Here is a 24,277-nt window from a genome sequence, read left to right on the forward strand (position 1 = left end):
CAGATACGTGATTCATATATTGTTCAGTATATCTACCGCATAACGAGTCATCTACTTCTGACAATTTGTAAAGCGTTGTATCATATTGCAGCAGAAATGGCCTTTCGCTCATTATCGCCGTTGATGCAAATGCCCATCACATCATTCGGGGCAGCTCAGACATCAATCTGAGAGGATCTGATCTGATAGGGTACATAGGCAGTACAAATTTTCATATTCTGAATGTCTGGAAACCGACCAACTTTTACGAGGTTTGAGAGAGAAGAGGTGTTAGACATATCGCTTCGCTCTGAAAGAGATTCGCATGAGCTGCGAAATTGGCAGATTCGAAATGGAACTGAGCCATCACTGTCTGATCATAAATACAGTTTCGACCCGTTTTTATAAACTCCCGGTTTTATGCAACCCCGATTTTATGCACCCCCGATTTTATGAACTTTTTGTACCCGATTTTATCAACCTTCTGTGAATACATACTTTTATACCAGCAATGCAGGTCTACAATCTTACAATTGAATTTAATAAAGGTTTTGGGTCCTGCATTCATAGGTAACAGTCAAAATGTAGGGTAGTTTACCCAATTTTGGTACTATTTAAGGTTGATGAACTAGAATCACATTTTGCTTGAATTCTCAAAAAAAGTATCAAGGCCTTGTGTTTTCATGATAAACGAACACACTTTCACATATTATCCGTTGGAAACATAACGATTGGAAGAGATTCCGTATGTAATAAGTATTGTATATTTAGTAATATTCTGTTTTTATTATGTTGTAGTTCATGCCTAACTGCAAACAAAATTTAATACAAAAACTGTATTGGCGGAAGTCTGTGAACACCGGTCCGAGGTTACAATTTGCCGCATATTTGTGTCAGAGACTGTGATGTCTGATCTATAGTTTATCCACTCCTCTAAAACGATCTCCTGTCAGCGCGCTTTATTCATAACTAAACAAACTTCGAATTGAATCAACTATTGTCTTGTTGCTGTTCTCTGTGTTTAGCTCCTGTGTCATCCAAGCGAATTGATCTATTCATTTGTAAGTCGGAACACACCAATCAGTCCTTACCAACGAGAATGGGTCGTGCCAGTCGAAAGTTGCAGACCTAGGCTCAAACCTCCAATTTCCATAACAAAAAGTGTGCCGGTTCTTTGGTTTTTGATACCCGATACGGAATATTGTTCATGATGAAAAACCCTAAAAAACATCAAACCTGTTTGTCCCATTGTTGAAATTATACGCATAACTGTTCCACTAATAAAATAACCAAAAAAAAAAATATTAACTTTGTGGAAAGAGACAGTTTTATTAGCTAAGATATGGATACGATATTATTAACTACAATAATGAGTTCGATCCTGTAAAACTATTCATCACTGTCGTCGCTTCCAAAAACTTAAAACATGGCGCGCTCTTCCATTTTCGATTTTAGTAAAACTTGAAGTCGCCCGCTTAACAAGAAAACTCTCAGCGCATACTTTCGTAAACAAAATGAATAGACAACATCATTTGTGTGTATGGTGGCTGGACCAATATGTTCAGAATTTTCCGATTTCTATCAGATTTTCCCACTGAGCATTTATCGTAAAATCTTCCGAAAATTGAATTTTTCTGATGAAAAACTACACTAGAAACGTTCAATATGAACGAAATTTTAGACGGTGAAACTTTATTTGATCCACCGTTTCTCTTCTGATCGCTAATTTAATCTTCATCTTCAATCGCCTTTTTCTTAGTTGTCAGTTTTGGAACATAGGCGTAGAATATCAGTGAACTACCAGCGCTATGTGTTTAATTAATCAAAGAATAATTTCGACATCGTGCTTTTAAGATTTATTGTTCAATTTCGTTGACAGAATACATTGTTATTCATAATGAGTTTATCTGGAAAATTTCGAAACGATCCTATGCTTGGAAGTTGTATTAGACAACTATCGGACGGTTCGATTAAATACGATTTTTTTGCACTGCACAGTGGTCCAGGAAGCGAAATTAGCGGGAAACAATTGTTAACACATTCATCTTTAGGTTTAGAGATTTAGTGTCTTAGAAACATTTATTGTGCGTGACAAACTACATCTTTTGGCTGAAACGGTTTTATGGTGGCCCTTAAAATGTCAAAGTTGTAGACATTATTTCAAATTATAGTTCAGAGAGAATGATACTTTCTTCTGCAATATTCTAGAACAATCAATTCTGAGCAACTTTGTTGAAGATACTATCTTTGTATCTCAAACCGTTTTCATTCTATAGTGAGTTCCACATCATAACTTAGGGTGTCTCTCAAAAAAGCAGTTTTCTCCGTACAGTTTTTTAATATGATTTTTCTCACAAAAGTACCCTTCAGTGCAATTTTAGAGGATGATTAGAGGCAACTTTTGCTGAAAAAAGAAAAATTTTATCTTGTCTGGTTCAAAAGTTATACTTAGTTTTCACTTAAAAATACGCCCTTTTCAAATGTCGATATCTCAAAAGGGGGCAAACGAAAATTGATAATTTTGATTGCATTTGAAAGGCTGTAGTTTTGTCTATAATATATTGAAAAATTGGAGAACGCTTTTTTGTCTTTCTCAAATAAATCAAATTTAAGTAAAAGCATTTTTGCGTATAATCCTACAGCGCCCATATTAAAAAAATATTTGTTCTACGCTGATTCTGTGAATTCTTATAACATTTGCAGGCTTTTCATATTACAAATAGGGTGATGACCCTATTTTGGGCTCACTCGTTAGGTGGCGCACTCTATCATTAATTGCTCGACCTATGTACAATCGTTGAAATGCATATAAATTATGATCAATGCTTTAGGGTCAATATATTTGCTTTATTCCTGAGAACCAGTATATTAAATAACTTGTATACGAGTGCAATAGAAACTAGAATCGCTTTCCTCTTACTTCCACCCTACCATACCACCAACAAACATAATGGAGCTATCGAAAATGCAAATATACACTGAAGTCTTTTTAGGCGGAATTGTTGCATTCGTGCAATTCTCTGTTTTCATCTTAGTCGATGAAGCTTTGATCATACCCATTACTACAAAAGAAGATTAGTTTGATGATTTAAAAACCACAATAAGCGCGTCTTTTAAAGATTACTGCTAGTGTGTGTAATACTGGAAATCGTTACCAAACATCTTAGCTGCAATGAGTCGAGCTCTCATCAGTTCCCCATTTGATAATCGAAATCATGCTTAGTTTCTGGGTTTCAGTATTGCACTTAATGCACTCAATTAAGCTCTTTGCAGAGTGGTCTACCAAATCTACGACAGTCATTTTAAAGTACTTGAATGATTCTCTTATTTCATTTAAAAATATTAAAAACTATGTTGAATAATTTGTTGCGTTTATATAACAGAAGGATATCAGATTTTTTTTACTTCAACAATACTGAAGGTCAAATTTGTTTTTTGGTTTGAGGTTAGTAGATTGCAGATCTTGATACTGCTACCTGCTAAAACCGTTCGTTCAAATGAACGAAATCGATTGTAAATTTGTGTAGATTTTGGGAAATCTTGGCAATAATTGGAAGCAAATTATAGGTCAAGTCATTGGTAATTGGTGGTCATTACCCTATCTGCATTATGAAAAGCCTGCAAATGTATGTAATCCTTGAAAAGTCTTGACAAGAATTCACAGAATCCGCGTAAAACAAATATTTTTTTAATATGAGCGCTGTAGGATTATACGCAAAAATGCTTTTACTTAAATTTGATTTATTTGAGAAAGACAAAAAAGCGTTCTCCAATTTTTCAATATATTATAGACAAAACTACAACCTTTCAAATGCAATCAAAATTATCAATTTTCGTTTGCCCCCTTTTGAGATATCGACATTTGAAAAGGGCGTATTTTTAAGTGAAAATTAAGTGTAACTTTTGAACCAGACAAGATAAAATTTATCTTTTTTCAGCAAAAGTTGCCTCTAATCATCCTCTAAAATTGCACTGAAGGGTACTTTTGTGAGAAAAATCATATTAAAAAACTGTACGGAGAAAACTGCTTTTTTGAGAGACACCCTAAGTTATGATGTGGAACTCACTATAGAATGAAAACGGTTTGAGATACAAAGATAGTATCTTCAACAAAGTTGCTCAGAATTGATTGTTCTAGAATATTGCAGAAGAAAGTATCATTCTCTCTGAACTATAATTTGAAATAATGTCTACAACTTTGACATTTTAAGGGCCACCCTAAAACCGTTTCAGCCAAAAGATGTAGTTTATCACGCACAATAAATGTTTCTAAGACACCAAATCTCTAAACCTAACGATGGATGCGTTAACAATTGTTTCCTGCTAATTTCGCTTCCTGGACCACTGTGCACTGATAGGGCATTAGGTTTAATTTTGCTGCACACTAACAGCGTGAGATTATTCTCAGGTTGTTTCTAATTATGTAGGATGGACAAAGGAAGTTAAAAAAAAATTTCCCGATTTTATCAACTTCCCCGTTTTATCAACCAAAATTTTTCGGTTGGTTGATAAAAACGTGTCATTACTGTATATATTTTTCGATTACTTGAATGTCTCCTTCAATGTGATAACATATCGTAAACCTAAAGCTAGAAACTGGGACCTCTTTTTGGAAAACTTGGTGACAAAATTTCACGGATATTTTCCAACAACTAGACGGCTTGGATGACGTCGTGGATACGACAAACTCATTCTTATTAGCATCCTACGAAGAAGCTTGTCCATTTCGTACTGATAAACCGAATGGGACGTCAGCCTATCGACTGACTCCAGGGCTGTGCACCATACAAATCGCCTGGAAAAGATAGAATCGTTTCTGTGATGCCCCAAAATGAGATTTGATATTCTCAAACATGTTTTAAAAAAGATTATCCTTTCTAGTCTATGTACTATAACTATGAAGAAACCTAGTTTTAAGCATTTTTTCTAAAAGCTTTGGAACGGGTAATCGATCATCACATCAGCAACGTTAGTTTAGTTAAATGTACAAAATGCAACATGCATATCCCCTCTCGCAGGTTGATGGGATTGACGGTATTGTAAACATCATCAAGCCACAATATATTCAATAGAGTTATCTAAATATAAGGACCTTCGCTCTTTTTAGTTTTTATTTGCACCAAGTTCTACTACTAGAGGTTAATTAGTTCTCATGTTAATATTCCACCAAACATTATGACTACTGAGGATTTGATTTATATAAGAAGCCCGCTTCAAGATGTTGATTACAATACGCCTCGATAGTGGTGTGTCGGGGAGGCCGGGAGGGCTGATATGAGCCTTTTGTCTGTTCTATACCTTTCCTCTATTCACCAGCTCATAACCAACAATCAACCAGTAACAAATAGATAATTGAGAAAGGATGTGCTATGTGTGGTGATTGGCTATTCAAGTATTAGTAGTGTTTGAAGTACTAATGTATGTCTCATGTGATGATCATAACTTCAGCTGTATCTTGTACCTATCTAATCTATTACGTCTCTCATATATTGTCTTTTATTTCTTCTTTTCGAGTCCTATACTGCCATTCTACACCCGCCTTCAGCTGGGTCAACAAAGATGGTGATAGTGAACGTCTTAACACTCACACATTCTCAAACGCGGTCTCAGCGGGAACCTACAAAAATGCCATCGTGCACGCGATTACGAATCGGTCATGTCCGAAAGTCTATCCTTGATCCTAGAAGCCTAGGTCCATGCCTTCAGCTGGACCATTTAAGAAAATACGCCCATACCTATTAGACAACACGTCTCATGGCGACATGACCGGGAACCCTATCGATATAAACGATCCCACTCTCTGCCAGAATTCAAACCGCGCACTGAAAATTTAATATCAGACTCACGGCTCGCGCAACCATTCAAGAACATACGTTACAAAATCACGTCAGCGCACAAACGTTAGAGCCCCTCGCGATTTTCCAAGCAACATACGAACTCGCAAACATGATTACACCCCGGTGATAAGGTGAAAATCTCAGCACTCATAAACTTACCAACACGATCTCAAGTGTCAACCTACAAACTCCCGCGCTCGCGCCATCATGAATCGGGATCGTCCGGAAGTATCTATCCTCGGTACAAACAATCTAGGTCCTTGTTAATTATTAAAAAAATAATAAAATTGAAAAATAACTACCATATCCACTAGACAAAACGTTCCATGGCGACATGACCGGAAACTCTAGTGATATGGGGTAACTCTCTCCCTGTCAGAATGTGATCCGTACACCGAAAACTAAAGATCAGAATGACGGTCCGCGAATATATGAATCGCCGCAGGGTTTCAAAATCGAATTTATACATGCGAAGTCACATACACGCGACAAACACGTCAACATACGAACGCTTAAGCCCTTCGCGATCATCTACGCACACCTATGCCCGCGATCGCGTAAACTTGATAACACTGCGGCAATTGTGTGAACGTTTTAGTACTTACGAAGTTACAAACGCGATCTCAAACGCCAACCCGCAAATGCGCGATCATGAATCGGTCACGTCCGGAAATCTTTAACCTTTATTCTAGCAATTTAGGTCTATACATTCAGTTGGACTAATCAAAAAAAAAAAAAAATAAAGCTCATATCCACTAGACCACGCGTTCTACGACGACATGATTGGGAACTCTAATGATATGGAAGAACCCACTTCCTTCTGGAATCTGAACCGTACACAAAAAATTAAGTATCAGATTCACGGTCCGCGCGCGATTATTCTAGAACACACGCGAATATGCGAAAGGCACACGGTTATGAAATAGAATTTATGCACGCGAAGTTACACGTTAGCACACGCGACATACAAACGCACACGCGATCGAGCACATTAACGTACAAATGTTCGAGCCCTTCGCGATGATACACGCGATTCCCTACGCCCGCACATGCCTGAACCGTACAATGAATATCACATTCAGAATCACGGCCCGCTACAATTGGCCTATTGCAGTGTTTTATTGGGCGACATTGCCTGTCTCGTCTGCAAATTGTAGTATGTGATTCTGACGGGGAGCCCTTCCGAGAACCTAGCTCTACAGCTCCAGTAGGACAACTCTCGAAAAAAAAAAAAAAAAATGCAACATGCATATCAGTGTGAAAATCCACGTTCACTCTGCTTCACGATGTTGCGCACAGCATTGAAAAGGCCTTCCGCTCAAGCAATCTAGCTTGAGTGAATTCCTAGATATGGAGGGTGCTTTAAAAGATGTGTCCTTCCAGTCTACTCCAGAAGCGACGCTCGGTCATGGGGTATCTGCATGTATCTCGGGTTGGATAAACGCAATGCTTAGTAACCGCATTCTTTGCTCGTCGCGGAGACAGGCAGAGATAAGGAAGTTGAGCATTTGCGGTTGTCCTCAGGGTGGCGTTCTGCCACCTTTGCTATAGAACCTGGTTGCCGATGGCTTGTTGAAGAAACTCAATGAGCCTGGATTTTCAACCTTCGGATTTGGTGAAGATTACCAAATACTAATTACTGGACTTTGCATCGGAATAATCGTTGACTTCATGCAACAAGCGTTAAGAGCTATCGAACAGTGGTCGACAAGTTAAATTATCAGTTAATCCAAACGAAACTTCAATGATTTTTTCACAGGAGGGGGGAGGGGGGTTGTCCGCTGCAGTTCTTTAATTCTGAGCTATTGTCTGCAGATCACGTCAATCTGGAGTGACAGTGGACTCCAAAGAAGAAAGCGTGCATGGCCTTCGGGCAATGCACTTCTGGAAAGACATGGGGTCTCAAATCCAAATACATCTATTGGATTTACACGACAATTGTGCGTCTAATACTGTCATAAGGATGCCTTGTGTGGTGGCAGCGGGGAGAGATGATGGTCCAGTCAAAGCTAAACCATGTGCAAAGAATGACGCTCATAGCGTTGAATGGTGCTTTCACCACAACTCCGACTGCTGCCCTTGAGGCACTTCTAAATATCAAACCATCACACATACACCTTAAACAAGAAGCACTATCGTGTGCATACAGACTGCAGGTTGCTGGGCTTTGGAACAGTAACCATGTTGATCTTGCTACCAGTCATACACGATTGTGGTCACAAATGGTCACATGGGGCGAAGATATTCTTGCTCCCAGCGATATTACACTCACATGTAGTTTTCCTTACAGTACATTCCATGTGAAAATTCTCGAGAGGACTGCTTTTCTGGCTACGTAGAGAGACAACAACAAACGCACGTTAACGCCTGTTACACTGACGGCTCTTTGATGGAGCTGTCTACTGTCGTTCAATAAGATTGAAACAATCCCCTCGCTAGGAAGATATTGTACTATAGTCCAAGCAGAAATCTTCTCAATTATGTGCGGGGTACAATAATCCCTTCAACAGAGCTTGTCCGGCAAAGTTATAAATTTCTACTCCGATAGTCAGGCTGCTATCAAGGCCCTTAGCTCAGACAAATTAAGGTACAAGTAAGTAATCGCTTGCCGAACCCAAAACAAAAAGCTAAGCATCGCTATCTACCTTGTCTGGGTACCCGGACATTACTATTGGAAATGAATGAGTTGACGAATTGGTCAGGGTAGGCGCAGCGATTGAGCGTGCCCAGTCATTTCAATAAATCGATCATCACCCGGCAACTGTTCAGCGCGCTGAGTCATTTTCATGTGATCTTTGTGATTCCGACTACGGAACCTCATATCATCTAATATGGAAGTGCCCAGCAGCTCCTCCCTCCTCCTTCTGCTTTTCTTCCGCTCAGGAAATGATGAGAAGACACGTCAAGGCACAAATCTTCGACTACATATGAGGAACGTGCCATTTGAGCCACTATATTCCTATTCCTAATTTTGAAACAATCTTTTAGGAGTAATTAAAATTGCTTCATTCAAGTCTTTCAAAAAATGTAATTTTTTTTTTCTAATTTTCACAGGGTAAACCACGCAGCCGTGCGGATGCTATGCTCCAGCGAGTGCGCCAGCAAAACCAAAACAACAGCAACAACCATTCGAGTGCATCCAACAATCATCCCTCGGCGACATCGGCCCGGTCCCGACCGGAAAGTCCGTGCAGTCCGGCTCTTCCCGTGTCGGCAACACCCGTAGCACCAACAATCACCACAGCATTCCGTCTCGATCGCAACAGCCAGAGTCCGGTACAGTTGGCCAAATCCTGGGGTAAACCGGTTTGGTCCACCGAGTACGCGATCAAGTTTCTGAAAAAGGTGATCGAAACCTGCAAAGCGGATCCGGATCTGTGCTCCCTACCGAAACCATCGGCAGCGGCAAAGAAGGCTACCAATTTGCAGCATTTGCGGGGGGATTTCATTAAGATCGAATCTTTCCAACGGCATTACAGACCGGCGTTTCAACTGTTCAAAAAGTGGCCGTGGTTGAATCTGAATGCGAAAGCCAACAACTCTCCGTTCGACAGCGAGCGGGAAAAATCGGTTACACCTAGCGTTGTTGCCCCAGCGGATGTCACTGCGGTAGCCAGTACCAGAACCGCCAAGGAAGCAACCACAACACGGGTGGAAAACAGTGTGAAAACAACCGCCACAACCAATGCAACGGCAAAGCAACAGACTCATCTGCAGCAACAGTGCGGTTATTGTGAAATTTGTCGGATCGAGTATGATGTGTTGGCGAACCATCTAGTCGCGGAAGAGCACAGTGCATTTGTGAAGAATGACTCTAATTTTGTGGCGTTGGATAAACTAATCAGTGAAGGTGGTGTGGGATTGGAAGCATTTTTAAGTGAAAATAATAAACTTGTCGAATCGTTTGTGGAGAAAGAGAAAGAAGATAACGAAGATAGCGGAACTTGTGAGGACAATATTTTGAAAGAAGTGTGGCAGGAAGAGAAGAAACAGGAATCGGATAGGAAAGACCGATACAGTGGAATAGAAGAAGGACCCCCCAAAGTGATAAGAACTTATTCGAAGAAATCAACCCGTGAAACACCCGACCCAGGCTCAAGATCTTCTCCTCCAGTGAAACGCACATACGCTGGTAGAAGAGTTGCCAAACAGTCATCGATAGCTTCAGCAGCTCCGGCAGAAACTGCGGCACAGGGAGTGCCGAACTCAAAGTCGTCCACAAACGCGTCCGAATCGCAAATGTTTGGACGACGCTCGGCGATCTACCATCATCCTCATAACACATTGAATCATCATAATCATCAAAAAGTGAAGGCAGCTAAGCTGGTTCAGCAAGCCATACTGAACAACGCGACGAGTGCAGCCGAACTGGTCATATCGGTTGCGAAAGAACTGGAAAACCAACAACAACAGCAGCAGCAGCAACAGAAGAAGAAGCAGGCTTCTGTCCTCGACGCAGGGACGAATGAAATGAAAGTGCTCAACGACAACAGTTCCACTAGCGAGAAGGAGAAAGAGCGTCAATCGAAGCGCAGTGCAGCGGATAGAATGGGACTGAAAGGCTCCACCATCAAGCCGGTAAGCCATCCGGTTGACCTGATGGAGTGTGAGGGATTGGATCCGAAGAATACCAAACGGATCAGTTTGGGCTTGCGGCAGAATCCTAAGCGAGCTAATTTAAACGAAGATTTTACCAGTTTGCTCGATGAAACGTTGGGTCCGATGCGGAAACCTCGGGTGAGAAGAGAATCCGCCAAACGGGTCAATTATTCCGAACCCAGAGAGGACGAAATTGCTTCCCAGGAGGAAATTATGCAAAGTATTTTGGAGAGTACGGCGAAGGAAGCTTGTGAAAATGGGAAGAAAAAATCAGGATCTCCCAAGAGGCCGTTGGATGTCAAGATCCGTGGCATTCGCTGGAGAGCCCCATCCCCTCAAGCACGACCACCCGTCAAATCTCCGCTTCTTTATAAAGTTATTGAGGAATCCAAGCCGAAAAACAAGAAGACCACTTCTCCTACCAAGGATTCGAACGCAAGCGGCAGTCATAGTAAAGCTAACAAAAATGGTCTTATTGTCAAAATACGGAGGGTTCGACAATCGGAATTGAGTTTACTGAACGATGAAGCGGAAAATTTCATGTTTCCCAAGAAAGACGATAGCTCGGAAGAAGAAACGGACGAAGATCGTCAGACAACATCGGAAACGGGCCCGGGAGAATTATCACAGGAAATGCAGAGCAGTGATTACGATTGTCGAAATTCCAGCATGCGAAAATCGGCCGGAACACCTGCCCCAAGAGGAAAACGAGGGGTCTCGATGCCAGCGGCGTCGAAATGTTCCCCCAATAAACGGGCTGCCAAAGAGTCGAATCAGGAATTGGTTTCAACGCCAACGACGACGGGTTCGCGCCAGCAACGGCGTCCGAATCGAAATATTGCAGCACTTTTACACGACAATGCCGAGTATTACAAATTTCCTGATCCGGGATCTAGGTTGCGATTTCCGGAAGCCCCCATCCAGCCAGGCCCAGAAGTAGAAGATGATGAAAATGCCACAATGGCCGCACCACGTGCCGTTGGTAGGAAGCGCGCTAAAAAATGTTCGCGCGGTATGATGCCAGCACCGGCCGCCACGGTGACCAGCAGCTGTGCCGAGAAGCAGAAGCAGCAGTTACTGCTTGGAACCCGCGCGTCACCGACGTCACCCTACCAGCATCAGGAACTGCTGTCCAACTGTGGCAAAAATATCATCAACTACGTCAAGGGGAAGGAGGATGGGATGGGGGTATTCAACTGGAGCACATTTAGTCGAAACTGTAAACAGATTGAACCGTATCGGTTCGCCTTCGAGCGCGTTCCCACACTGGAACCATGGTATGAAACGTTCCAGCGACAGGACGAGTGCAGCGAGAAGATGTACGAGTACTTTGGGAACACCGGTGAGTTGGAAATTTGATTCTCTTCTTGTGTTAGAAAATAGTTTTATTTTTTTTTTTCGCTTTTCCAGCTTACCGAAAACTGCCATACGAGATGGGGCCACTGCCTCCGTTGAGACAAAACTGCTGCATCCTAAACTATCGGATGAAATCAAAAACGCCTGAATCAACGGTTCCAACCACTTCCTGCAGCAACAACATTAGTACGAATAGTACAGCCAGCTGCAACGATCCATCGGCTGATACAACGAATACAACCACTGATACTACCACTCCCGGTACGGCGGCGAATGTCACTGCGGACACTGCATTAGCGGAAGATGACGAAAAACAGCTTCTGACGTTGCCGCTGAAAAAACGAAAACATCTTATCGATGCCGACCGGCCAAGGAAAAGTCCCCGCGAACATGCGTCCACACTCGCCATCCTTAGTTTACTGCACCAGCAGCAGCAGCACAACCGGAGGAGGACGATCAGCGGCTGTATCAATATTCCAATGACCTGCAGCAATTTCACTCTGCCGAGTCCAATTTACAGTCCGAAAAAGGCAGCAATTCAGCAGCAGAAACAACAGGATGGTGACTCGGCACTGGGTGACGAAATCCGTTCGTCCTGCGGTAGTGATCCGATCTCGGAGAAGGAGGTGCCATCCGAAGAACCTAATAAGATTAAGTTTGATCCTCCGGTGTTGGAGGAAAACTTTGTTGACTATAAAATGTTGTGTCAAGAATTGGAAAGCTTTTTGAATGTGAAGACCGATACGGACGATGATTTGCAGCTGGATGTGGAAGCGTTTCCACAATCGAAATTTGTTCCGATTGGGCTAACTGCCAACGAGGCGCCGATCAAGCGAGATCTGCTGGATATCGTGCAAACCTGTGATAAGGATCCACCGCTCACCCTGAAGTTGGTCAGCCGGCACGAAAGCGTGGTGCGAAAAATTGTGCAGTACGATCGAAAACCGCGTCCGCTGGCCGCCGTTTCGATCAAGTCCTTCGACGGTGGAGGAAGCATAGGCTTCTTCAAGAAGCGCATCAACCGTACCGGGTGGCCGAATGCGAAGAAACGTATCGTAACGAGGAAGCAGCAGCTACAACAGCAGCAGATGTTAAAAGTTAAGAAGGAGGATGATGTGGTTGAAGAGGTAAAGCAGGAGGACGTAGTAGCGGTGCCGGAAGCGGAAGGTTCGAGGAAGTCATCCACGGAGGAGTCACAAGTTAGTGGATCTTCGGGGTTGGAAAAGTTGAAGCAGGAAGACGAGGAGGACGAAGAGGATGTTGAAGATGATGACGATGATGAGTTCGAGGATACGCTGACAATGTTGGATGATGAGGAAGCACCAGCCAACGGGAAAGTAGATCCAAGCGATGATGAAGAAGTAGTGCTGGTGGAGACACCGAAGAAGATTGCAAATGGTGAGTATTTCTTTGCTTAAACTCCAATGGTTGAATGGATTTTGACAGTCGAAAGTTGTTATGCATGTAATATTTAACTAGGAAAAATAAGTTGTCTGACGAGCGATTCGCAGTTGCGGCAAATCAATTGGTTTACTACATTTTCTCATCATGGTTGAATAATCTAAGTGTTACGAATCATGATAGATTTGTAGCTTGGTCCACCAAACCCCAAATTTCTCGTTTTGGTACCTCACAAGTATCTTTTTTCTCGATTGCACAAAATCATCAAATGCGGGAGTATCAGCGTATTGTACAGAGTAAGCTTTTTTGCTCGTTTGTATGTTACCGAATCTCAGCCTTAAAAGTTCTGGCGTCGCACGAATCAGTTTAGTGCGAAAACCATGTGCAAACATTGGCACTCAGAGTTCATTTCGTATCACTGAATCGTACCTACATTGAAACTGCAAACAGATAGAGACTCAGCCAGTTGTATTTTCGTAGTTTACACAGGTTTTGTTGCAGGCGACATATCTTGGCAGTCGTCGACCGTGCTTCTCTGTTCTATCATCCTAAATCCTTATTCTATTTTTTATCTATTGCTTCGGTCATTCAATAACAAATCGAAATACTCCTTCAACTTGGTTGCCTGTACAATCTGTACACCGATATCCGTCTGGACCATTGATCATCCAGTACCAGTTCTCACGTTTCTTACACCGACGAATCTTTTTCGGTTACTCTCAATTATACTGACACCTAGTCACTGCAACCACGCGGCTCCCAGCATTGTTTTTTTTTTCTTGCTCGGATAGTTCCCGAAAAAAAACCTGCTTCAGTAGCGTAACAACAAAGTTATGGGTCTATTTTCTTCTAAACCTTTCAGAACCTCCACCAACTCCCGAACCGAGTCAAATAGAGGAAATTATTATTCCGAATCGTACCAGCACCCGTCCCCCGCTACCAAGCAGCAGATACGTAACCAAAACCACGACCACGATGACCCGCATAGACTATAACGTTCCCACACCATCGACGTCAGCGGTAGTGAATACGAATTCCACCTCCTCAACAGCGGCGGCGGTGGTGGTGCCTAGCGAAGAACAACAGCAACCGCAACAGGTTCCCAACACCGTTCGAAGTAAACCCATTGCCAACAGCGTCCGTGGCGTGTCCTGTCCACCGGTGGCTTCCGTCACTGTCAGCGGCGGCGGACACCACGAGGACGATGACAAGGAGTGTGATTCGATCAGTTCCCGCAGTATATTCGTTAGTGACGATTGTGATACGACCTCTTCGACACTGATCAACATGTGCACTGAGGACCCGCTTGCCATCACTCGGCCAGGAACGCCGGCATCCCATCGGAACAGTGCAACGCCGCAACCGGTCGGTCTAGCCGATGAGCAACCGGAGCGTGCCACCTCACGGTCACGAGTGAACAATACCCGCCATTTAGCCTACGGACCGAAGAAGCGTACCACTTCCGAATGTATCGGCAAATCATCCTCCCTCCAGCCAATCGTCTGTATCGAGAAGCTGAACTGCTCCTCGATGCGAACGCGATCCTCCTCACGTACACCAGTCAAAACGTACAAACGATCCATTTTCACCAGCGCTCTGGTCAATTCTTCCGGCATACCGCTCAAGAGGAAAAGGAAGAAAAAACATAAACTGAACGGCACTAGTTCCTCGGCATCTGCCGGTACATCATCGCCCAGCTGCTCAGACGAACTGAACTCCGCCTCGTCTTCGCCAGCTTGTGACGAACTGTCGACCAATAATGGTAACACTGGACCGGAGGAAACGTCCCCTCGGCGAACAGGCAAAAGTCGACCGGTAACGCCCAGTCCGCTCAAATTCTCACCCCGAAAGCTTCGGAAACCCCGGGGGAGGTGGTACAGGGAAAGATAGGTAAGTTCCTCTCTGCATCAGAAGAATTAGTACTAGTAATAATAGTAGCAGCATAGTAGTAATCTTAGGTTATGTTTGTGTGTAAGCTGGGCAAAACAAAAAGGACGCCAAAATTTGCCAGTTGACAATTGATTGTGAGAAGCAAAAGGCTAAAAGTATACTGATATTTATTGGCGGGCGAATCCCATTGGGCTATACATTTTGATTGACACACACACTCCCCCTCCTCCTTGGTTTTTGTTGTTGATTGGGCGTTGCGAAGAAGGTGTGCGGAGAGAGGGGAAAATACCGACTGAAAACTAAAAAGCGCAGCCCTTTTACACTGTTTGTTTAATTTTTTTTGTTCTTCACTTCGTTTTTTAATCCGAAAAAATCAATTCAATGTTTTAGTTGTATTCCACTTGATTTTTTTTTGAATAATATTTAATTTAGATTTAACGCAATTAATTAGGAACGCGACGCAAGAGAAGAAACCAATTACTGTTAGTTTTATGTATTATATTTCTCAAATGCCCCTTAGCTAATTTATATCAATGAGGAAAGAAATAAAATCGCTAACAAAAAAGTAAACCAATAGAAACATAGAAATCTTACGATTTAGTGGATGGATTAAACAGAAGAAAAAACAAGAAAAAACGTTTTAAATATTAATCGTATAAAATTGTACTTTCCGAATATGGACAAGAAAAAAAACTATCGGGGAAAAGATATCTAAAGCGATACAAAGAAAGGTGTAATAAAGAAGACAATGTTCAAAAAATTACGTTCGCTCTGTGCATCGAAATAGAGCGAAAGAAACTATTTTCGGACGGTGTCTATGATGACCAGTGATGTATCAAATCGGGTTTTTATAATTTTGGATAAAAGCCGATTTTTTCCGGTTGAAACGGGTTTTTCATGGAAAGATTGAGCTTTTTGCAATTTTTTGATATTTCAATAGCTGAACATTTATGTATTGTTTTCCAACCCTTTTTACATTTCTTACAAAATTATTTATCAGGTAAATGCTGATCCCACTTTTATTTACAAATTTTGTAGTTAAATAAGTGATATGTCAGCTGGTCAACATGTTCCAAGCTAAGTCGATTGCGTTTCTTACTTCGAGGGTAGGTATTTTGAGTGAAGCCCCTAAAATGAGAAACAAGTAGGATCAAAGTGACTTGGGTGCTATCATTCAGATTTTCACTAGTCAGGGTAACTATGACTATTGTTCGCTATATAAAATTTATCTATATTATATAAAACGAGCTAGAATATTTGGCCACTAACTAGATGGCGTCGAGACCGTAAGACTGAAAAATCAAAAGGCGAAATTTTAAAAGGCAAACTATTCACAAGGCCGAATTTCATAATTGGAAGCAGAAAATTTTAAAAGGCAAGCCGATAGGTATCAGCATTTCAATGCAAAATTTCTTCCACATCGATCGGATTCAAATCGTGAATGACGTTTTTGATGTGTGGAGCGGAATGGTTGTAGCTTCTATAAACAGTAACCATCCTACCAGGGCAATTGTCATGTGTTTGTGTTCTCTATACGCACACTCCCAGTAATATTTTGGTTTTTCACTAAAAAGTATTGTAATTTATTGGCTCAAAATAACTCAAATAACGGGTGTGGTTTGGTAAAAAAGTCGCAAAAAATTCTTGTAGCAGATGTTGCCACGCCGGTAATTTTTAACGTACGCCGACGCCGAAGGTAGATCGGCGGCGTGCCGCCGATGCATTTTTCCCGCGCCGACAATTCGCGAACTCTAAAATTGTTGACTCATAATTTTATCCACAAATCTAGGAACATTGTCTATGGACCGAATATACGAGGTTAACTGATTGATTATTTATCACATCTTGATCATTATTTGGTATTAGTGGTCGTCAATTGGATTACAAAATTAAAATAATCTTGATATTTTCTCGAAAACCATTACACGACACTCGTTATATAATTCAAAGATCCATTCTTGCTTCGTCAACTGGTTATGATTGTGAGCATATAAGTTTCAATTCACCATTCGTGTGCGTGAAATGGTCCACAAATTAAAAAAAAAACTTCCACTTTCAAGATATATGTGCCTGAAATTTACGATTATGTGCTTGATCCTAATCTTTGCACGTTATCAATTTCACTGGAACGCAATGTATTATTCATTGATTTTTTAACCGATTATTAATTCCTAATATGCTACACACGATTCACCAGACGAATTCGTGAAACTGTTCATGATGTAATTCATGAAGTAATTAATTTTCCACATAATCTTATTATACTTACGTAAACAATTACAAGGAACTCAGACTATTATCCATGGATTATTCACTCTGCTTTTTGGTTTTGAAATTTCTATGTGAGCTATTGTGTACAACTGCTAGCAACCAGTCTCATAGGCACGAGCATTAGATACAAAGACATTACTAGGACCTGTAACCCTGTTATTTCTTTGTTAAAATTCAGAGAAATGTTCGGAATTAAATGAAACTACGCTGAGCAAAATACATTACCTAGCCACAATTCATGTCCGCGAAATAATTTAGAAAACCATAAGACACGTGACTCTGTTTAAAAAATCTAACGGTAAGCTCAAGACTAAAATATCACGATAACACGACGAGAATTTACGAAAATTGTTGCACGTCGTTCAATTCTTGACTGTTTTAGTCAATAAAGTTAATACAAATCAATTTTCATTGAGTTATGAAGTAGAATCATAAAAATATTAAACATATTCAGACACAACCACCTACTAAACATTTGAGTATAATGTCATCTTTTTTTTGCGTGAACTAGTTTTGTGAAAATTAAAATTAATTATTTAAAAAATTTTTTTCGAAGAATAGTTGAGCAAAGTTATCTTGACTTTTCGCGACGCTGGTGCACAGATGTGGCGATGCAGAGGGTAAGATTTCTAGTCTCATAAATTATTCATCGTGTGATCTAGTCCCACTCAAGAAAGATTTTCAGTGTCAGTTGCACCAGCCCGGTATCACAGACAAATAAGACGTAACACGAGATGAATTTTCATCACTCGTAGAAAAAAAAGGTCGATTTCAATTACAAATCGGTGGCGTTAGTGAAGAGATTTTGACACAGAGCTAAATGCGTTACTTAGTTTCCGCACCCACCCGAAAACTCATGCAAACCAAGACAAACAATATGGGCCGGAAATGTGAAATTCATTCTTGTCGAAGTGCCCAAGGTGGGAGTTGTTCACAACCATTTCTTAAGTTACAATACGATGCCGAACGGTGAGTAAGCACATAACAGGATGTTAGTAATATAATTGATTCGGTGTATCGAATCTAACTAGATGTATGCAATGGATAAGAATATGTTGGTCCCCGCAACGGCAGGAGAAATTGGCGGGGTGCAGGTGCTACGTAAACTAGAAATACGCTCAGACCATTTTCAATCAGACTTGTTTAGTGATCAGTTTCAACCTAACAGGAGCTAACACGTCAAGTAGTGGAATGATTATGATTGATAGTAACTGTATATTTAGGTTTCGTCAAGGTGTAGATCTGTATGATTCCAGCACATCGTGCATACTTTGCACTCAAGATAGAAGTAGACCGTACGTTGTAAGAAAATGTAGTGCCAGGGAATCGTATTCCTTATCATCGTGGCGATTTTGTACTTACAAGAAGTAAAAGTAAACACCAGCCTGGAAAATGAAGTAATGTGTCTACCTTGAAAGGTGTCCTTACACGATCATTAAAAGTGACATTTCTGCGCGGTAATGCCAATCATAACGCCTCGTGTTAGGGTTCCTGATATCTGCGGGATTCTAAAAGAGCGACGGTAAACAACCCAGGGACAGCTTGACAGATAGTGCTTGTTTCATATATGCACCACCGATTTGATGGTGGCGCTAGTATGCCTTCTCTGTATGAGTATCACGAACAACGAAACGAAAAAAATTCAAGAGAAAAGCGTGTTTTGTTGCGTGTGTTATGAACGCCGTCAATGCGGCTAGAACAACATTTAGAAAAAGCTTATTCCAAAATGTGAATAAAGAAAACTATTATTAGGGAATAAATTTATCCCTAACTGAAAACCGTCAGCAAAGTTCCTTCCAAAATATGTTTTGGTCTTCTTGTTGTGTGAAGTTTGAAATCGTTAAATCATTGGTGCTTTTTATCTCGAGAAATGTAAATGAAAAATGTTTTGGCCAATGAAAGTATATCACCACCAAGCTTAACAATTCGTTTTGAATAGAATTTGTGTTTTTATCAGAATTCTAGCAGCAAAAAGAAATGGTAGAAATGCTTAAATTGATTATTTTCCACAGATATGGAAAATAATAAATGGGATGCGCCTTTTTCAAATTTTGCTCCATTCGAGCCGCCATGACATCACCAAATCACCCCAAAATTTGCTTATGAATTCAATATATGGGAGTTGTCAATTGTCCCCGGGCGTACGGTAAAGATGACTAAATAGAAACAAAAAAAAACAATGAAACGACAACAACAATTAATTTCCTCAAACAAAACAAAAACTGTTTTACCGTTGCTTAATTTCCCAAATATAGAACAATAAATAATTATTATGGGTCATTGAAATACAGTCGTTACTCTGTGTTGTAGCCCTGTGCGCGGGCAGGTCAGGAGTCTTGTTGATCAAATAAAAGACACTCGCGTACAGACTACATAAAATACTTTTAATAACGAAAGGTTAAAATAAAGAGCATGTGCTCAACGGACTGACTGATGACTGACTGGTTGATAAGTGGTTTCCGCTTATGGCGGCATCTCGGAGTGACAGCAAGACTGTCACTAGAGAGCCTAGCGCAGAGAGTGGCGGATGGCAGGGCAGAGTTGCCATCCCTCCAGTTTAGTTGTCTCCAACATCTCCCCTCTTAATAAAGGTGGAACGGGTCAAACCACTGCGGCGCTCTTCGAACTCTCGAAGATCGGCGTGGTAGTGCTGCCACCGGATCTGCTTCAACTGCTGACTCAAATTCGGAAGATGTTGCATGTGATGACGAAGACAGTGGAGAAAGTGATGGACTAACCACCGATTCAGGCGGCTGATCACAACGAGGTGTCGACGATGCACATTGTGAGGTGGTTGGCTGCAGCGTCGATGATGACTGTGATGTTGTATCAGTTGGTAAGTTCGGCAGCTTCCACACGTCCAACAGAATATCCAAAGGTAACTGAGCATATCTGGTTTGCTGTCCTACTGTGTTGGTGGTTGATCCGGTTACAGTTCGACTACGGAGTTGATTAATATGCGAACGTAGCATTCGGCGGTCCTCCACCCAGATGTTGTACATCACGTCACCAATTCTTTCGACGATCACACCTGGAGACCATTTCCAACTGTTTCTTGCATATACTTTGGCAAATACTGGATCATTCCGACTGAAAAATCTCAACTGGCTGTGCTGCTTCTCGATTGGCTTCGGTTCAGTCGCAGGGGGCGGCCGAAGTAGTTCGAGACAGGTTCGGATCTTGCGACCAAACAAAAGTTCAGATGGAGATTTGCCTTCAGGAGCCGAACGGTTAGGTGTGCTTCTATAAGCGAGCAAGAAGGTATCCAACGCATCAGTAATTGATCCTCTACCCTCTCGGATTTTCTTGACGGCCCTTTTGAAAGTGTCTACAAAACGCTCAGCTTGGCCGTTGGATTGTGGATGAAAGGGGGGTGTCGTGATGTGCTCGATACCGTTGATTACGCAAAACTCAGCAAATTCCACGCTCGTAAATTGGGTACCGTTGTCGGACACTAGAGTCACTGGCATACCAAGTCGAGCAAAAAGGCCACACAGGATGCTGATTGTAGCTGTAGAGGTGATTCTTCTGGTTTGCACAATCTCTGGCCACTTGGAGTACGAATCCACTGCAATGAGGTAATATTCGCCTTCGATGGGACCGGCAAAATCTACGTGAACACGCTGCCATGGGCCGGATGTTTTCGGCCACGGTACAGGAGCAGCGCAAGGAGGGGACCTGGAAACGGATGCGCAATGCTGACACGCCTTTACATAACCAATTATATCATCATCTATGGAGGGCCAGTAGACGTAGCTTCTGGCGATTGCTTTCATCCGCTGCATGCCCGGATGTCCACGATGAAGCTGGTCCAAGCATCGTTTTCGATACTGCGATGGAATGACGAGTCGTTCAGCAAACAGAATACACCCATCAACCACAGTAAGTGACTCCTGCCTGGAGTGAAACCGCTTAAGCTCCGGATCGACGGTTTTTGATGAAGGCCAACCGTCTTGTATGTACCGGAAGACTTTGCGAAGCAGTGGATCAGCTTGGGTACTCTGTGCTACGACTCTGAAACTGAGAGGTAACATATTAACGGTATCTGCGGCTACTGACCTTACATCTTCTTCGAGGATAATGCTCGCAATGACGTAATCCTCCTCTGGCTTAACGTGTTGGTTGATTAGACGAGACAACACGTCAGCGTTGCCAAATTTGTCGGTTGGCACGTATTCAATGTCAAAATCGTACAATAGCAGATTGAGGGCGAAACGTTGTAACCGGTTTGCCGTATACATCGGTATACCCTTCTTAGAACCAAAAATTCGAAGCAGAGGAGCGTGGTCGGTTTGTAGGCGGAATTTCCTACCGAAAACCATTTTGTGGAACTTGGTGACTGCAAAGATGATTGCTAAACCTTCGCGATCGGGCTGGCTGTAGTTTTGTTCCGCTTTCGTGAGCGCTCTGGAAGCATGCTGAACAACCTTGATGGACCCATCGGGGAATTTGTGACTGATGGTTGCTCCGAGGCCAACGGATGATGCGTCAGCCGATACTATAATCTCCTGCTTCGGATCGTAGTGTGTCAGCAGAAGTCCCGAGGAGAGAATCTGCTTGAATCGCTCGAACGCTTGCTGGCACTCCGAATTCCAGACGAACTTTGTCTCCGACTTCAGCAAGTTGTCGATCGGATAGCGCAACTGTCGCATGTTGGGCACAAACTTGCCGTAATAATTGATCGCCCCAAGGAAAGAGCGAACACCTGAAATGTCAGTGGGAGGAGGTAGCTTGGTTATTGCCTCAACTTTTACTGGATCAGGTTGCAATCCACGTCGGTCGAATAGATGGCCCAAATAGCGTATCTGTTGCTTACTGAAGCTGCACTTTTCGGCTCTGATGGTAAAACCAAAATCCTGAATCCGCTGAAGAACTGCTTCCAAATTACGGTCGTGCTCCTCTTGTGTTTCACCGCCAACGATGACGTCATCGAGATAACCAGAAGTGCCCTTAAGGCCGGCTAGCATGGTATCGATGAGCTGCTGAAAGACACCAGGTGCTACCTTTACACCAGGTGGAAGGCGGTTGTAGTGGTAAAGACCACGGTGTGTGTTAATTGTCAGCAAATGACGGTACTGTTCGTCGATTTCCACCTGTAGAAAAGCGTCCGAAAGATCAATCTGGCTGAATATTTTGCAGTTAGCCAGCTTGGCAAAGATGTCTTCCGGGAGTGGCAGTGGATACAGATGAGGCTGCAAAGCGGAGTTTAGACCTGTTGAATAGTCTCCGCAAATTCGGATGTTGCCATTTGCTTTGCGCACTACGACGATCGGCGCTGCCCATTCCGAATAGTCGACCAGTGTGATGATATTGAGTTTTTCTAACCTGTCCAATTCCTGGTCGACTGCGCTGTACATTGCATACGCCACCGGACGCTTGGCACAAAAAACAGGCTTGCACTGTTCTTTTACCTCAAATTTAACTTTGGTCCGGTTGCACAACCCGAGCTTTTCGCTGAACACTTTTGGGTAAGTAGCTTTGAGAGTTCCACTGGTGGACGGGGTACTAGTAACTTGGCAGCAAAAAGTATCCATTGGTATGGACCACAAATGAAAACTATCGACTAAATCAGATCCAAGCAGGTGTAGTGGTTTCTCGGTGACACGAATTATCTGCGTGCGTGTGTTTTCGCCGATAGTGATGTCACAGTTAAATTCACCATCAAGTGGCAAAATGTTTCCAGATGCTGCCTTGGCTTTTACTGTTGCTGGTGACAACCTTGGGCTGCCAATTTTCTTCCAGATCTGCTGGCTGATGACGGTAATATCGGAAGCCGTATCCAACTGAAGACGAACCTGTGTTCCATCAAGGGTAACGGAAACGAATCTCCTTCGCTTCTGCACGTTGCACACATTAACGACGACCATTTTGCTTGCCACCGAATGATTACCCTTTCTCGATGAACGTTGTGACTTTTTTGAACTGTTGCAGTAGCCTTCACGATGTCCAAACTGCTTACATTCAGAGCATTTGTGGTTTTTGAAGGTACAGTCCCGTACGTAGTGAAATGCACCGCAAAACCAACACGGTGTATCAGGTTTTTTCCTCGTGTCGTTTGCAGCAGGCTTCGAAGATGGCTGATCCCGTTTGTTGAACCGTTTATCAGAAGATCGCTGCTTAATGACATTCACTTGACCGAAACATGTGGCTGACTCGATCATAGCATTGTCATGTTTGAGGTTAAGAAGACGCTGGCATTCTTCCGCTAGCTGCTCCAAAGTGACGCCATTGTTTTCCTCAATCCTGGAAAGCAGCCGTGTACGGGTTTCTGCATCGCTTTCTGCTTTCAATCCGCAAACGTATGTCAAGCATTTAAACTGCTCTTCCGATAGCTTTCCCAGCTCAAACTCAACGCAGGCTTTATTAACACGGCAAGCGAAAGCAATATGGTCTTCAGTCGGGTGCTTGGCGATTTGCAACGTTCTATACCGCCTGCTTATTACCGACTCTTTCGACCCAAATAAATTTTTCAGCTTCGCTACTGATTGGGCAAAGGTGTGTTCTTTCGGAAGTTTCGGTAGAATAAAGGAAACATACCTTTCATGTTCAACTGCGCCCAGCTTTCGCAGCAGTAACCTGACTTTCGCTTCGTCGTCCAAACGAGCGGCATCTTTCTCGAACAAATCTTCATACCTGCTGTACCAAGCCGCAAACGTGACGCTATTGTCAGCGTCGTAGCGAAATTCCTTCACGTTGCCTGCCAAAGAGTCAAGAATTTGCTCTGGGTTGGGTGGTACTTGTACGTGGATAGATGAAACTGCACTCCGGAAAAATGCTTGCTGCTGCTCGTCGTTTTGCTGCTGCCGCTGGAGAAACTGTGCCATTAGCTGCTGGTGCTGAAGCTGCTGTTGCTGCATCAGGTGCATGAACTGCACGATTAGCGGATCTGCTGCTGGTGGGACCTGCTCCCGGTCATTATCATGTGGAATTTGACCATTCTCCAT

General features: G+C 42.5%; 3 protein-coding genes across 3 annotated transcripts in view; 1 reads left to right on the plus strand and 2 right to left on the minus strand.

Moving 5' to 3' along the window:
* Positions 1–15,650, plus strand: part of LOC131693812 (uncharacterized) — a 64,986-nt gene extending 49,336 nt beyond the window's left edge. Inside the window, exons 4-6 of the mRNA XM_058981956.1 lie at positions 8,871–11,757; positions 11,826–13,169; positions 14,035–15,650. Coding sequence (XP_058837939.1) covers positions 8,871–11,757; positions 11,826–13,169; positions 14,035–15,062 — 5,259 coding nt within the window. The 3' untranslated portion in view covers positions 15,063–15,650. The remainder of the gene's footprint in view (positions 1–8,870; positions 11,758–11,825; positions 13,170–14,034) is intronic.
* Positions 15,651–19,639: 3,989 nt separating this feature from the next.
* Positions 19,640–23,538, minus strand: LOC131691627 (uncharacterized protein K02A2.6-like). The gene has a single exon (XM_058978164.1). It carries the CDS (start codon positions 23,492–23,494, stop codon positions 19,916–19,918), a length of 3,579 nt encoding a protein of 1,192 aa, XP_058834147.1. The 5' UTR covers positions 23,495–23,538; the 3' UTR covers positions 19,640–19,915.
* A 32-nt stretch (positions 23,539–23,570) lies between these two features.
* LOC131686937 (uncharacterized) lies at positions 23,571–24,277 on the minus strand. The gene is made up of 2 exons (XM_058970968.1): positions 23,871–24,277; positions 23,571–23,613 (listed from the first exon to the last, which is right to left on the minus strand). Exons 1-2 carry the CDS (start codon positions 24,275–24,277, stop codon positions 23,571–23,573), a joined length of 450 nt encoding a protein of 149 aa, XP_058826951.1.

Source organism: Topomyia yanbarensis, chromosome 3, assembly GCF_030247195.1.
Source record: "Topomyia yanbarensis strain Yona2022 chromosome 3, ASM3024719v1, whole genome shotgun sequence".
Lineage (NCBI taxonomy): Eukaryota > Metazoa > Arthropoda > Insecta > Diptera > Culicidae > Topomyia > Topomyia yanbarensis.